Source organism: Solanum pennellii, chromosome 7 (genome assembly GCF_001406875.1).
Source record: "Solanum pennellii chromosome 7, SPENNV200".
In the NCBI taxonomy this organism is placed as follows: Eukaryota; Viridiplantae; Streptophyta; class Magnoliopsida; order Solanales; family Solanaceae; genus Solanum; species Solanum pennellii.
This window is the reverse complement of record NC_028643.1, coordinates 70,486,020-70,499,849: the sequence shown is the minus strand read 5'-3', so window position 1 is coordinate 70,499,849 and position 13,830 is coordinate 70,486,020. Positions and strand designations below refer to the sequence as shown.

The 13,830-nt window shown below is 34.3% G+C and overlaps 1 protein-coding gene across 3 annotated transcripts; it reads right to left on the bottom strand.

Annotated features, from left to right (window-relative positions):
- Positions 1-2,406: 2,406 nt before the first annotated feature.
- LOC107026565 (3-oxoacyl-[acyl-carrier-protein] synthase, mitochondrial) lies at positions 2,407-12,756 on the bottom strand. Of its 3 annotated transcripts, XM_015227576.2 has the most exons (15): positions 12,472-12,756; positions 11,188-11,220; positions 10,866-11,095; positions 9,647-9,754; positions 9,498-9,569; positions 9,220-9,306; positions 7,004-7,155; positions 6,810-6,890; positions 6,680-6,713; positions 6,340-6,406; positions 6,026-6,102; positions 4,912-4,972; positions 4,720-4,802; positions 4,317-4,388; positions 2,407-3,043 (listed from the first exon to the last, which is right to left on the bottom strand). In XM_015227576.2, the coding sequence occupies exons 1-15, from the start codon at positions 12,578-12,580 to the stop codon at positions 2,879-2,881; spliced, it is 1,431 nt and encodes a 476-aa protein (XP_015083062.1). In that variant the 5' UTR covers positions 12,581-12,756; the 3' UTR covers positions 2,407-2,878. The 3 variants fall into 3 exon arrangements, with proteins under 3 accessions (XP_015083062.1, XP_015083063.1, XP_027774445.1); XM_015227577.2 differs by lacking the exon at positions 11,188-11,220; XM_027918644.1 differs by lacking the exon at positions 11,188-11,220 and having other exon boundaries at positions 10,866-11,168; positions 12,472-12,597.
- Between the last annotated feature and the right edge of the window lie 1,074 nt (positions 12,757-13,830).

Below are 13,830 nucleotides of genomic sequence, written 5' to 3'. Positions count from 1 at the left end.
AATTATTATTAGTATATAGTTCAAGAGATTTTTTAAACCTCATCATCATTTGGAAAAGGAAAAAAATAATAATAGCCTACAGGCTGCTGAAGTTGTAAAAATTTTACTTTAAATTTTCTTGTTTAGATACATAAATTTAACCAATAAATTTAATTCAATCTATTTGACTTGAGCAATAGCTGTTTTCCCTTATTTGATTTTTTCAATTCAACTACATTAGTTCAAATGTTTATATCGTTGCTCTAAAAGTCTTAACCAATATATATTCAACGGTATCTATAATTGAAATGAATTCTTTTTCTTTTGTTTCAAGTACATTGGAAAAATCAAATAAATTTTATTACTATCTTTTAAGTTAGTTGAGATAAATTTATGAACGATATAAATATTTTGACTTTAAAAAGCTGAATGAACTTTGAAATTAAATCTTTCAATTAAATTTGATATTTAGAACACGTTACACTCTACCAAGTGTAGACTTTGGAATTACATATAGTATTGTCACATTTTTCATATGTCTATAATACTTACTGGTATCTTATTAGTTATATTCAGCTTTCCGCCTATAAGAGACTCCTACTCAACTACCTCCGCGATCTACTTTGATTTAGGTTTTTTGAGTTCAGGGTTTAAGTATTCATATTCGAATTTGAATGATTAAGCAATATAGTACTATATATGATGACATTTCTAGTTAAATTAGATAGAGTTCAATCAAGTTATCTTACAATTGATTAGATAGTTGCATTCACTCAGTTAGAGTAGAATGTCAATCACCTCCTATTCCAATTTTGGTGCATAATGCCTTATTTATTTGCCAAAAACTTTTACGTATTAATTTGCCTTTCTCAAAATATGTATTTATAATAGTAATTTTTTTATAAACTTGACAATGAGTTTTCTTTGTGATTTGGAAAAATAATGTAGCCATCATGTATTATTACCATTATTATTATATGTTGTTACGTTTTATTTGGTGAATTAAAATCAACTTTTATTTGTCCATCTTATAAGATATGGTTTACTTGTTTAGTACTCTATTTTTTTTTTCATGTGCTATGTTTAGTTTTAGTTCATTTATTTAAGCATTTCCAATCATTTGAACAGAAGAAACTTTATCTTCTTTTTTTCGTTTAACAACAAATAGCTTCATGAAAACGATATATATACAAAATGGTACATCAATACCTATCATATTTCACTTTCAAGGAAAGAAAAGATCAAAGAGATATCCAGAGTTAAATTAAATGTGTACACACACACCTACCTAATATAAGTCATCATAAAACGACCAAGTAATTATATTGCTTAGACAGCTTTTTGTTAAAAAAATTAATGTAAAAAATGATTTCATGTACTTTGATCTTATCTAGTGTGAGGTTGAGACGTGTAGTTCTTTGAATGGTCGATATCTCAACAACTAAAAACTGTGTAAATTTCCCTAAAAATATGATAACATCAACTGACATAATTTTGTGTTACTGGCTTTAAGAAAAAAAAAAAGAAAAGGTAGTAGGTCATAGACTCTTCGGTTAGTAAATCATGGCGGGAAAAATATTGAAAATATTTCTAAATTATTTGACATGTAGTCCATCTTTGAACTACTGACAGTCTTAAAAACACCATTTACTTGACTAATTGAACTTGAATACACCCTGAATCTTGCAATATAAGTAAAATACACCCCCTACATTCTCGTCAAATTTTGGGTGTTTTTATCACTTTCTCTCGACATTTTATTAAAAATCTCATGCTCCTACTAGAGCTTAAAACCACTTGTTATATCATACGACAGATCAGAAATGTATCTAAATTTAATCAATCAAAGTAGAGAGTATTTTTGAAGTTATCAATCATTTGGAGACAAAACTAATGAGTCAAGCTGATTTATTACTTCTCTCTATGGATATTTGACTTCCATGTTAGTTCTTAAAGGATTCTGTATCTAAATAAATAAATAAATTTGTGAACTCACACAATATTTCTTAAAGGGATTCTGTATCTAAATAATAAATAAATAAATTTGTAAAAGCAGTTCCTGGAAACAGACTGCATTTGATAAAACAAAAGGGTCCCATTTTCTATTTTCTGTATTGCATTCATGCAACGCATTAGTGTATCAATATCTACACTTAGATCTCACGCGTTAATAATAGCAAAGTAATGTTTGAAAAATAGAGAGTGCCAAACTGCTGGCCACAACATTGCATAAAAATAAGGCGAAAGTCAAATCGAAATTAATTGTTTGATGTGCGATAAAATATCACATATACAGATGAAAAGAAAAAAGAAGCTACATAAAAAGGGTGTGATGATACTATTAATAATGTAAGGCCTTTTCAGAAGAAGAAAAAAATGTTTAGTTCAAAGCAAACTATATCGCGTTACGTTAAGAGTATATCAAACTGTTTCAGCCCAACACCTACCTTTTTATAACACAATGTGGTTTACAAGACAATGACAACAATAACAATTACACCACAGTGCCAATATAGTTGGAATCGATTACAAGAATCCATACCATCAATGTCAACAACTCAATCAAATATTTGTGGAAAAACTTATGCTCTCTGGCATTAGAAGTACTCCGCATTTTCTACTTGTTCTCGGGACACATCTAAGGGGAAAAAACAATAGAACTACAATAATGATAATAAATTAAAGAAATCAGAAGGAAACTGGAGTTTCAAGGCAAGAGAAGAGTTGGCTAAAACGTTTATCTTAAGCGTATTATAGCAGCCCTCAAACCTCCGATCTCCTTCCACTTGCTTCCTCTTGTATTTGATTATTGAGATGGGCGGAGGGCTTTTGTTTGCCTCGACTGGCTAACTATAGTCTAATGCCTAACAAAACTCTTGTTCCAGCTGAGTTTCAGTGTTCAATTGGTTGAAGTAAAAAGCAAGCAAGAATTCGTTCCTCCAAATCCAAATGAGTTTGATAAACCAGATTTAATGGTCATCTCCTTTGAAGCAGTCAAGGGCATGAAACCACTATTGAATACTGGATCTGGTTCAGAAAGGTTCAGTGTCAAAGGCGCGACGCCCTGCAAATAAAAATCAACGTGGTGAGTAGCCCATTCATGAAACAGAAGATTTTGCAGCAACCTCATTAAGTCTAGAAAAAAGCATAATGTTGGCAATAGATAATGCATATATCTACAGCCTTGACCTTTATTGTATCCAACTTAACTGCAACCTTGGTCCTCTAAATGAATCTTTCAGCTAAAAATCCACCCAAATTTACGATTTAATACCAAAAAAATCACATCCTGCGACCAAAAATAAACTAAAGGCAGAAAAAAAGGAAAAAACAAAAAAGGGGTAACCTACAACTCCCTCATGTCTCTCAACCTCACCTGACTCCTATTCCCCACTTTCTGTGGCAGCACATACATTCGATTCACAAAATACAAATCAATATAAAAAAATGAACACAGTGACACACAGAAACAGGAAGAACAGGAGAGAAAGAAAAAACAAAGAGAGTTATGAGGTTTTCTTGATTCTAGTTTTGTTCTTCTGCTCCAGTTTGGGTCCTAGAAGAGTTTTAGGCTTTTAGCATTTGCTAACTCTTGGAAATTCAGTAGATTAGTGGCATCTCTGTTCTATATATAAATTAATCCCTTCTCAATAAAGTCACTTCATTTGGAAAAATCCGATGAAAAAAGGATGTGACATCTTTGACAACTTTTTAGAATTCGAGCTTTTATTATATTGACTTCATATTATTTTCTTGATATTAAATTTATGTTGGCTAAAGTGCTACTCAACCGCTCAATTATCAATGTAATTTTATTAGATTGTATTATATATTGTCTTCTCTCTCACACCCCTCTAAGATTTCAATAATACCATCATGGAAAATGTGACTACCCACCCGGCCACCCCATTCTGTCAAGATAAGGAGACTCTCAACCCCTGGTGAAGGATTTATAGTTACACGTGTTTAAGATGGGAGCACCCATGCATAGAGCCAAAAGACGCTACTATCGATACATTGAACACTCCCCGACTCAAGTTGTCCGCTCATTTTACAGTCAGTCTATATACCTTTCTCCATCATAATCCCATCAGTTTCATATTCTATATAATACCGAGAGCAACAAAATTGCCTCAAATTATCCAGCAGAAATATAGATTTTGCACAGGCTACTAATGTGAGGTCAGATACAAAATATCTTAATGGAATTATCTTCAGAAACAAAATAATATTCACCATGTGGCACACCAAGAGAAAACAACGAGTACGAAGTATTCATCATCAAATATAAAGAATCATCTGGTAAATCTTCTCTAATATAAATGAAATATTCTTACGTGGTGTAATGCCAAGACAGTAAAAATTGCCTCAACAGCTCCAGCGGCTCCAAGGAGATGACCAGTAGCACCCTGTGTCGGGGAAAAAATCAGCAAAGTTCAATAAGAAAGGGGAAATTGCAGAGAACGTACTATAAATTTTAAAAAAGGGGTATTGCAGATGACATGCTAAGAATCCACTAATAATCACAGTAATGTAGAAATAATCCAACAATGTGATGGTTTGCTGAAAGCACATTAAGAATTCTAAATCTTCTATTACTCTTATGCAGAAAAGACATGACATGAGGTCACCAACAGAACAAAACTCTCCTTCAACTTTGGTTCATAGGAGACTCAGTACTTACTGATTCTACACCAATCTAATAGAGACTACTTGGTTGACAACCCCTACTCTGATTACCTTTGTAGAGGATACGGACAGGGCCCCTGATGTAGCATGATCAGAGAATACACATTTTATTGCATTTGCTTCTGCTGCATCACCTGAGCAAGGTATTTCAGTAACACATACAAAAACGTCAAGTCTGTTTGCCATAGAGCGAAAAAAGTTTAAAATCATTACAGAGCACATTGACAATTGGAAAATGATTACCAAGGGGTGTAGATGTTGCGTGAGCATTTATATAATCCACTTGACTAGGATGAAGACCAGACTGCCAATGACAAGAGAGGAAAAAGAAAACGTTTACAAATTAAAAATAATATCACAATCTTCATTCTCTGTTTAGAAGGCTAGAAGGATCTCTGCTCTAAGTAGCATGAATAATAGATTAAAGATGAGTCTTGCTCTACTTTCTGAAACTGTACATGACATTCTAAGTTTCAACCAGATCCATGCTAGAAGTTTCAGAAATTGATAGGTCAAGAATGTTCATATCACAAAAGATTTTTGATTTCTATAACTCCATTACAACTTGAATCCAATAAAAAAATGCTCAAGCAACTAGACAACAGAAAGAATGGAAGTAATGCTTTACCAGGAAATTTTATTTCTGATCAGAAAAATGCTTTACAAGAAATTCATGTCTATTTAAGTTAATCATTAACTAGTTGGTAAACCAACCAAATATACAATTATAACAATTACTTACTTTCTTTTATTTTTTCTAACTGCATTTTGGGCCCAAAATTTTCTCATACAGCAGAAAGCTAAAGGCTGATAGTTACTCGCTCAGTTAGAATTCATGTGAAACAGTTTCAACTAAACACAGATTTGAAGGTGTTAATCTTAACATGTATATGTTATTGTAGCAGCTAATAGATCGGCTATTTTAACTTCTTTTCTCGTCTACAATATGTTTTGGTTATGTACATATTGATGCAGGACAGAAAGGAGCCTTGTTTATTCCATGCAATAGATTTTCACTACACAACCACGATCCTGTACGAAATCAAATGGACAGCTAGGAAGTTGGTATCGGCAAACTGAATGGTTATAGTCTAATATGAAAGAGCTAAGAAAGAAGAGAGAAAGGAAGCTATTATTCAAGGACTCGATTGTCATAATCTTTGATTATAATGGGCAGGAGAAACTGGTTAAAACATTGTCTACCGGTACCAAGATCGTAATTTATGCAAAGTTGCAACCTTGAAGGCAGTTCAATGTAATTTACCCTGATTTTAAATATGTGTTTTCATATAATTTAGTGGGACCTAAAACCAAAACTAAGGCAATGACAAAGATCACAAATCACAATTAACATTACCTGTTTCAAAGCACGAGTCATAGCCAAAACTGCACCTCTTCCACCAATATGTGGCTGTGTAATATGATGTGCATCACCTAAGCAAAATGAAACAGGAGTTATAAAAATTACAAGCACAGGCATAATAAAGGGACGAACGAAAAGGAAATCAGCTTTACAGGTAACATTGTTAGAGTGGGTAACAGTCCCACATTGGTTGGGAATGGACTGGTGGTCTCCTTATATGGACTTGGGCAATCCTCACCTCATGAGCTAGCTTTAAGGGTTGAGTTAGGCTCAAGTGTCATAGTTTTACAAACATAACCAAACTATACCTGATGTTCCATAGCCACGTAGCTCTGCGTATATCTTAGCTCCTCGCTTTCTTGCATGCTCCAATTCCTTGGGACATTATACCACATTTAACATGAAAGAAAAGTTCAACTGATGCTAACCAGAAACAAAAGTAAGCAGAAAGAGGAAATGGGAAAGTGAAATGTTACTAAAACTATCTCGATTAAAGGATCAAATTAAATATTCAAGGAGGTTTTTTCATGGCTACAAGATTAGGACAAGGCACCCCAATCTCTCTATGTTAAGGGGATAAACCCCCTCCCCCCATAATATACAACCTCAACAAAATACAATTTTTTTAAAAAGAAAATCCCAACTCACCTCTAATACCATGACACCAGACCCCTCACCTATCCTGCACTTCAAAATGAGGATGAAATACGAAGATGAATCATAATCAGCTCAGATATATATGATATGCAACCTTCTCATAAGTACAAATATTACTTACACAAATCCATCACGACCACAATCAAATGGCCTGGAGGCTTCATGGGGTTTTGAATTATACTTGGTACTCAACGCCCTTAACCTAAATCAGAAAAGTCAATTGTCAGAAAGATAGATAACACACATAGATAAGGTGTTAAGGTTTTAAAACGAGAGTCATAACATTCATAATCTAAGTAGGCAATTTAGGTGTACCTACAGAATCCAGCAATAGATAAAGCATCAATGCTGGCTTCTGTCCCCCCTGCAACCATCACATTTGTATCTCCAAACTGAATCATCCTGGCAGCATCACCAATTGAATGAGCTCCAGTGGCACAAGCTGTAACTGAAGAATGATTTGGTCCCTAGTCATATTTCACAAATAAGATAGGCATTACTCTTTAGAAAATTGTATACATTGATCTGGTACCAACAAAAAGGCAAGAAAAAGAGAGTAGGTTAAGTTAGCAATATAAAACTTTTCCTTTAAATTTATGCATAAGAACAAAAGTAGCTTTAATGCAGAATGTTGAAATGCTAGCCAAATGATACATATGTCCTACGTACTGAGATTCTTAAAATTATATAGAACATTTTACTAAGCTTTTTTCAAGTACATGCAGAAAAATTGGAAATTACCATATGGTGCATGCCAAGTCTAATAATGTTTTACCAATCATTTACCTGAGAATGAATATCAGTATGTCAAGTGTCTTGCGTTGGTGGAGGAAATGGGTTGTTGTCTCCTTATATGGTTTGGATAATCCACAACGCATGAGCTATCTTTTACATTTGAGTTTAGACCTAAGACCATTTCTTGTCATGATATCAAACCTAGACTCGTTCCTATTCTTGTTTACTCAATGTTGGACTCTCACATTGTGTTGTCCATGATCCAAACGTCCAATCATGGCGTAGGGACTTGTTAAGTGCCCAAATTCATGGAGGAAACTGATTGTTGTCTCCTTATAGCCCTAGGCAGTCCTCATCTCATGAGCTAGATTATGAGGTTGTGCCCAAGGCCCATTTCTTATCATAGACAATTTTGGTTCTCATCCATCCATGTTAGCTTACCTTACAAAAGTTAGTGCTTAATTGTGTCCTTATTTCCATATCCCGAGATATCAGATGGTCTTAGTAGTACAATGCATTATTCTGTTTAGCAACTGACATGAAACACATGGTGAATCAGCCAGGCCCAGGGTTTGGAGAGCAGACACAGTGAAATCACTTCATGCATTTCAAGTTTAAATTATTCTAGGAATTATCATCAAATCAAACAAGATAAGTTCAATTCCAATTTGTTAAGTCCTTCCATGACAAAAAGCATTACCTCAAATAATCACGAATACAAAGCTTACTTATCAATTCTCACATGAAAGCTTCATACGGAATGAAAAGTCAAAATTCAGACTTTGTGAATAACTAGTGGATACCATAAGCATCATGGACATATATTTTGAATTGGTTTTGGCATATAAAGTAATAAATTAATCTTCTAAGAACAAGATTAACCCAAAAAGCAAACCAATATCCAGAATTGCATCTTCTACAAGCTAGACCTTGTGCAACCTGCTTCCGTACGTCCTTTCTCCTAAGACCTTTGACTTGATGGATTATAACGCTAGACTATCTAGAGACTGACACTTTCAGCAACAACAGAATGCGCTATCTCATGTTTTGGTAAAAGCAGGTTTCATGCCCAGAATAATGTTAGCCACTACTCTGCAGTCCGCAACAATAATTTTCTAGTTGGCTCAAACTTAGTTCCACAAATTACAACTTTAGAGTAATTTCTGAGGATACATAGAAAGAAGATTATGTCAAAAGAGCTGTTTAAGGGACCACGAGATCTCACTTGAACACCATCAACTGATGAACTTGATGCGGAAAAAGAAAAAAAGAGAAGTGTCCCTTATCAAGAGACTTATAACAGCATTCTCATGATATCGTTCTGTATAGCTGTCACAATTTTCAAGATATCAAAATAATTCTAAATGTGATATTTTATCTATCAAACTTATTTCTCACATGATCTCTTTAGTATTTGTTTTAACTACTACGAACAAAATTTAGAAGTCAAATACTTTCTTAAAGTCAATGCCAATCCAACAGGATATCCATCTGTTTTTATTTTTCTGCTTTCTCAATTATAAGATTGGATGAAATAATCACACAAAATGGGGCTTGTCTATATCTTTCTTATTAGATGACACCTCAAGGGACTATAAGAAGTAAGAACCAAACTGGAGTGATGATCAACATATAACGCAATAAAATGAATGACCAAGAATTACACCAGATCCTAATAATCAAGCTTTTTTTATTTTATTTTCTTTTTTTAATAAGTCCCTGATTCCAAAAATTTTGAGCTTCCATTACTTCGGATTTGTACAATTTTCATACATTTTAACAATACTATTAAATACCTGAAATCCATACTTCATGCTTACATGACCAGAAGCCATGTTGATCAATATCCGTGGGATGAAAAATGGACTAAGCCGGCGTATATTCTGGCATCAGAAAGTAGATTTATCAGTAGTAATTGCACTTATCTATATATTCGTGGGCAGTTCAGAATTCACAGCAATTTAGTAGCAGATACTCCTAGAAAATGACAACATCGGAACTTTTTTTCTCCTTTTTTGATAGGTATGGTAACACTATTTCTTCATCACTCAGCAAGATGCAGCTATTAACCAACCTTTTCACAGATCATTCTGGACGCTTCCAATATGTCACTGATACTTCCAGTTCCAGCACCTAAGGAAACACCCTGATGCAGTTTACTCTTAGATACCAATGAAAAGCAAAAAAATGATATTCTAACATCAGAACAAAATAGGCAAATACCGTCTGTTCCTTTTCATTTTGCTCAGTGGGCATCCAATTAGCATCTTTAAGAGCTTCATCAGCAGCACATAAAGCATATCCTATAAATCTTGCAATCGATCTATGCTCCTGCGAAAAGGTAGATATCACAAGGCTATTATGGGACCAACGAGCGTTGTCAAGAAAATTAGCTCTACTGGAAAATTTGTCACTCACAATAAACACCAGCATGTTTCCCTTTCTTCCCATGAAGATACAGAAGGGTAGAGAGATAATAATGAAATTAAAGCACCAATTGTTTCAGTTCAACACAACTACTTCAGCAGCCCCTTTCAACTACTGTATATCTTTATCTAGTTTTAGGGGTAAACTTCTGATTGCCAACATCATATATCATTAATCTTAGCATCCCTACTTTATTTGTATGTTTCCTACAACAACAAAATTTGATCTCTGGATTTTTCCATCAACAACCATTGATATTTGCAGATCTGCCAATTACCAAACAAAAAATAATGACTACCCTCGATGCTTTATGTAGACCACACATCATCAAATTATATAATGTACCACAAGTTGCATGTGGACTAAAATGTCCCATCCTATCAAATAGATTGAAAGCAACAGCATTTAAGTTAATATAGCCATTCCTAAAGCTTCTATATAATGACATTTTTTTAAGAATCTTCTATATCATGTCATAAAAAGTAAGTTCAGAATCACTAGCAATATGTTCATTGAAAATCATCAGAGACCATTTAAAGGTCACATAAAAAGAATGGCTACGACAAATTTAATTTTGTTTGATGTGCTTGTATTCCGAGCTTTAGATGCTCCACTTTTTATTTGCATTCCTAAAGAGGTCTTTCTGCCTTTTACCTGAAAAAGGTGGATCTGAAACATGTCCTGCATCACATTTAGTTGAAAAGAGTTCCAAACTAAATGTGAAACAATTTTAGTACCAATGAAGTGCTTTCTTGGATAGAGGCAGTGGATTGGGAAGCTAACACAGCCATGATAGGATAGCAGAGGTTGCTAGGAGTAAGGGTGGGGCAGTGGTGGGGTGAGGTACAAGGTACAAGACATTAGGACAAGATAGAGGAAGCGCATGAGCTAAAGGTTTAGAGGAGTGATGACTTCATCAAAAGTGGTATTTTACATTTCCAGAAGAAAACGTCATTCCAGAACATTTCTACTCATACAACAAAGATTAATATAGTGAATGAAGGTTAGGTGGTACCTTAGAGTTTAGCCACAACTGCTCGTCGAATTCACCTGAGGTAGAACCATAGGGCACAATTGCAGCAACTTTGGATGTCAACTGATCAAATGTATACATCTTAACTTCCGGTTCAAAACCATTCATCTTCAAATCATCAGGACCTATTGCTCTTACACCACATTCCCCTTCTATTAGCCTCTTCCATGTGGTTTCCACTCCACACCCAAGGGGAGTCACCATCCCTACACCTGAAGCAAAACCACCAACCAAAAAACTCAGGCTTTCCAACACCAGCTATACTAAACTTCGAGCAACATGCACCTGAGCAGAATCAACATACTACTTGTTTCAGCATTCACAGTGCTCGCACAATCTNTGTGCAAGACTTTTTGTTTTCTATTTTGAGTAGTATAAATAGTGATTTAGTTGATGATTGTAATAATCTCAAGCGGCCTTAAATAGCCTATAATAAACTTGAGCATTTTCTAACAGAATCAACATACTACTTGTTTCAGAATTCACAGTTCTCGCACAATCAGCCCAAAAATATAAAATGGCATTCTAAACCATATGAGCTAAAGCTGATATTACTTTGAGGATATCCAAGGTTGCGCTATCCAATCACAGAATGCTTATTCTGCCCATAGTACTTGATAAATTTGACACCACACTATAATTCTGATATTACATTACAATAACTGAACAGCCAAAAAGAACCCAACTTCCTCAACCACAAGGAAATTCTAATTCATCTACAAAGAATTCAACTTTTTTACACACGCGACGTCTCGCATCAGTGTATAGGTCATTCACTTCGTATTCTAAGTTACAGAATTAGATTTATTACTTGTTATTGCAGGTAATGTAAAGTTTTGTAAAAAGAAATATTTTGTACAAAAACAACAACTCTTCGAAGAGGAGGAACTATCCAATCACAGAATGCTTATTCTGCCCATAGTACTTGATAAATTTGACACCACACTATAATTCCTCTATTAGTTTTGGTTGATAGATATTAATTAACATTGGTTTTCCCCAGAAATTACAATGTGTAAAACGTCATTGTCATTTTGTCTTGTAACTGCTTTCTTCATTTTGTCATCTGTCACCCTTTGCCTGGCAGGATCTGACTTTGATTTTCCTTCCTTACAAGCTACAGGTATTCTATGATTGCAGTTTCCTTGTTTGTTTTTATTTTTCTGTTTTTGCTGATAAATGGGTTTGTTTTCATTTTAAGGTGAAAATGATGTGGTGGTTTCATGGGGGACAAGAAGGGTACTTACTGAAGAAGAACCTCCNAATCACAGAATGCTTATTCTGCCCATAGTACTTGATAAATTTGACACCACACTATAATTCTGATCTTACATTACAATAACTGAACAGCCAAAAAGAACCCAACTTCCTAAACCACAAGGAAATTCTAATTCATCTACAAAGAATTCAACTTTTTTACACACACGACGTCTCGCATCAGTGTATAGGTCATTCAATTAGTATTCTAAGTTACAGAATTAGATTTATTACTTGTTATTGCAGGTAATGTGAAGTTCTGGAAAAAGAAACATTTTGTACAAAAACAACGAAGGAGAAATAGAACTGAGGAGTAGGGTTTTAGAATTACCAGTAACAACAACTCTTCGAAGAGGAGGAACAGGTGGAGCTTCAAATGAACTGAAACGACGTAACTGAAATCCCGTTGGAACGAATCCTAACCATCTTCTTCCCCTCATTGCTCACAATATACGCGTTTTTGGCTTAAAAATTACTGACTCGACATAATTGGGATTATATATTGGTGTTGGTATCCCCGGATAAACTATAGTATAAGATTAGTAAAATAGTATTCTGCTTTGAGAATCGAACGGAGGATGCAAAATAATTTGTTAAGGAAATAGAATTTTGTATCTCTGGTAATTTCCCATCTCTCGAAGTACTTTATATTTTGGGTGAGTTCGGGCTTCAATTCTGTTGAGTTATTAGAGTCCGATTAATTTCAGAATAAAATACTTTTGATTTTTTAATCACTTATCTCATTGATTATCGATGTGGGACTTTTGTCATTCTTTTAACACTCCACCTCACGCCCAGTACTTCGCATCTGGTGCGTGGACAATTTTTGATTTTGGGGGTCTCAACATCAGGTGAGACGGGCCCTGCTCTGATACCATATGAAATTAGGTTTTAGGCCTAACTTATACCCCAAAAGCTAGCTCAAAGGGAGGAGAATTGTTCAAGCCTTATAAGGAGTTCACCCATTTCATTAACCACCGACGAGAGACTTTTGTCCTTTTTTAACAGAACTAAATATATTAGGGGTAAAACACTCCCTAACAAAGGCGACATCGTATCCAAGAGGGCTCGAACCCAAGACTCTCTTAGTTAAGCATGAATGAGTATTTACTACTCCACCACAATCTTTATTGGTTCTTTATAAGTATTATTTACTGATACACATAATAAGATTTTTTAAAAATTTAGCAATTTAAAAGTCTATATACCCCTTGATTTAGAATTGATAAAATTAATTCATTTCAATATATTGTTATCTCTCATGTTGATTCTATATTTTTCTTCTTTTTTTTTTTCAGAATGAATATTACAAGAAAATCAAACTTGCAAACCATGCAACATAGTTGCAAATATTAAGTCATATTTATTTGATCATTTAGGGTTTTGCTATGTCATTTTGATATATTTTTTAACAATAAGTAAAAAATTAAAGGCCAAAGTCATATGCGGCCACTTAAACTTGTCCCGATTATCATTTAGACACCTCAACTAGACGTACTACCTATTGAACACCTCAACCACTCCAGATTTGAACCGTACAACCATTTTTTGCCTACATGGCAAATCGTTTGTGATTCACGCAAATAGAGTGCGTGAATTTGTTTTTCTCTCATTTTTTACCCTGCCTACATGGCACCAACGTTAATATTATACTTCAATGTTAAAGTTGAAGTGAAATCCCCAATTCCTC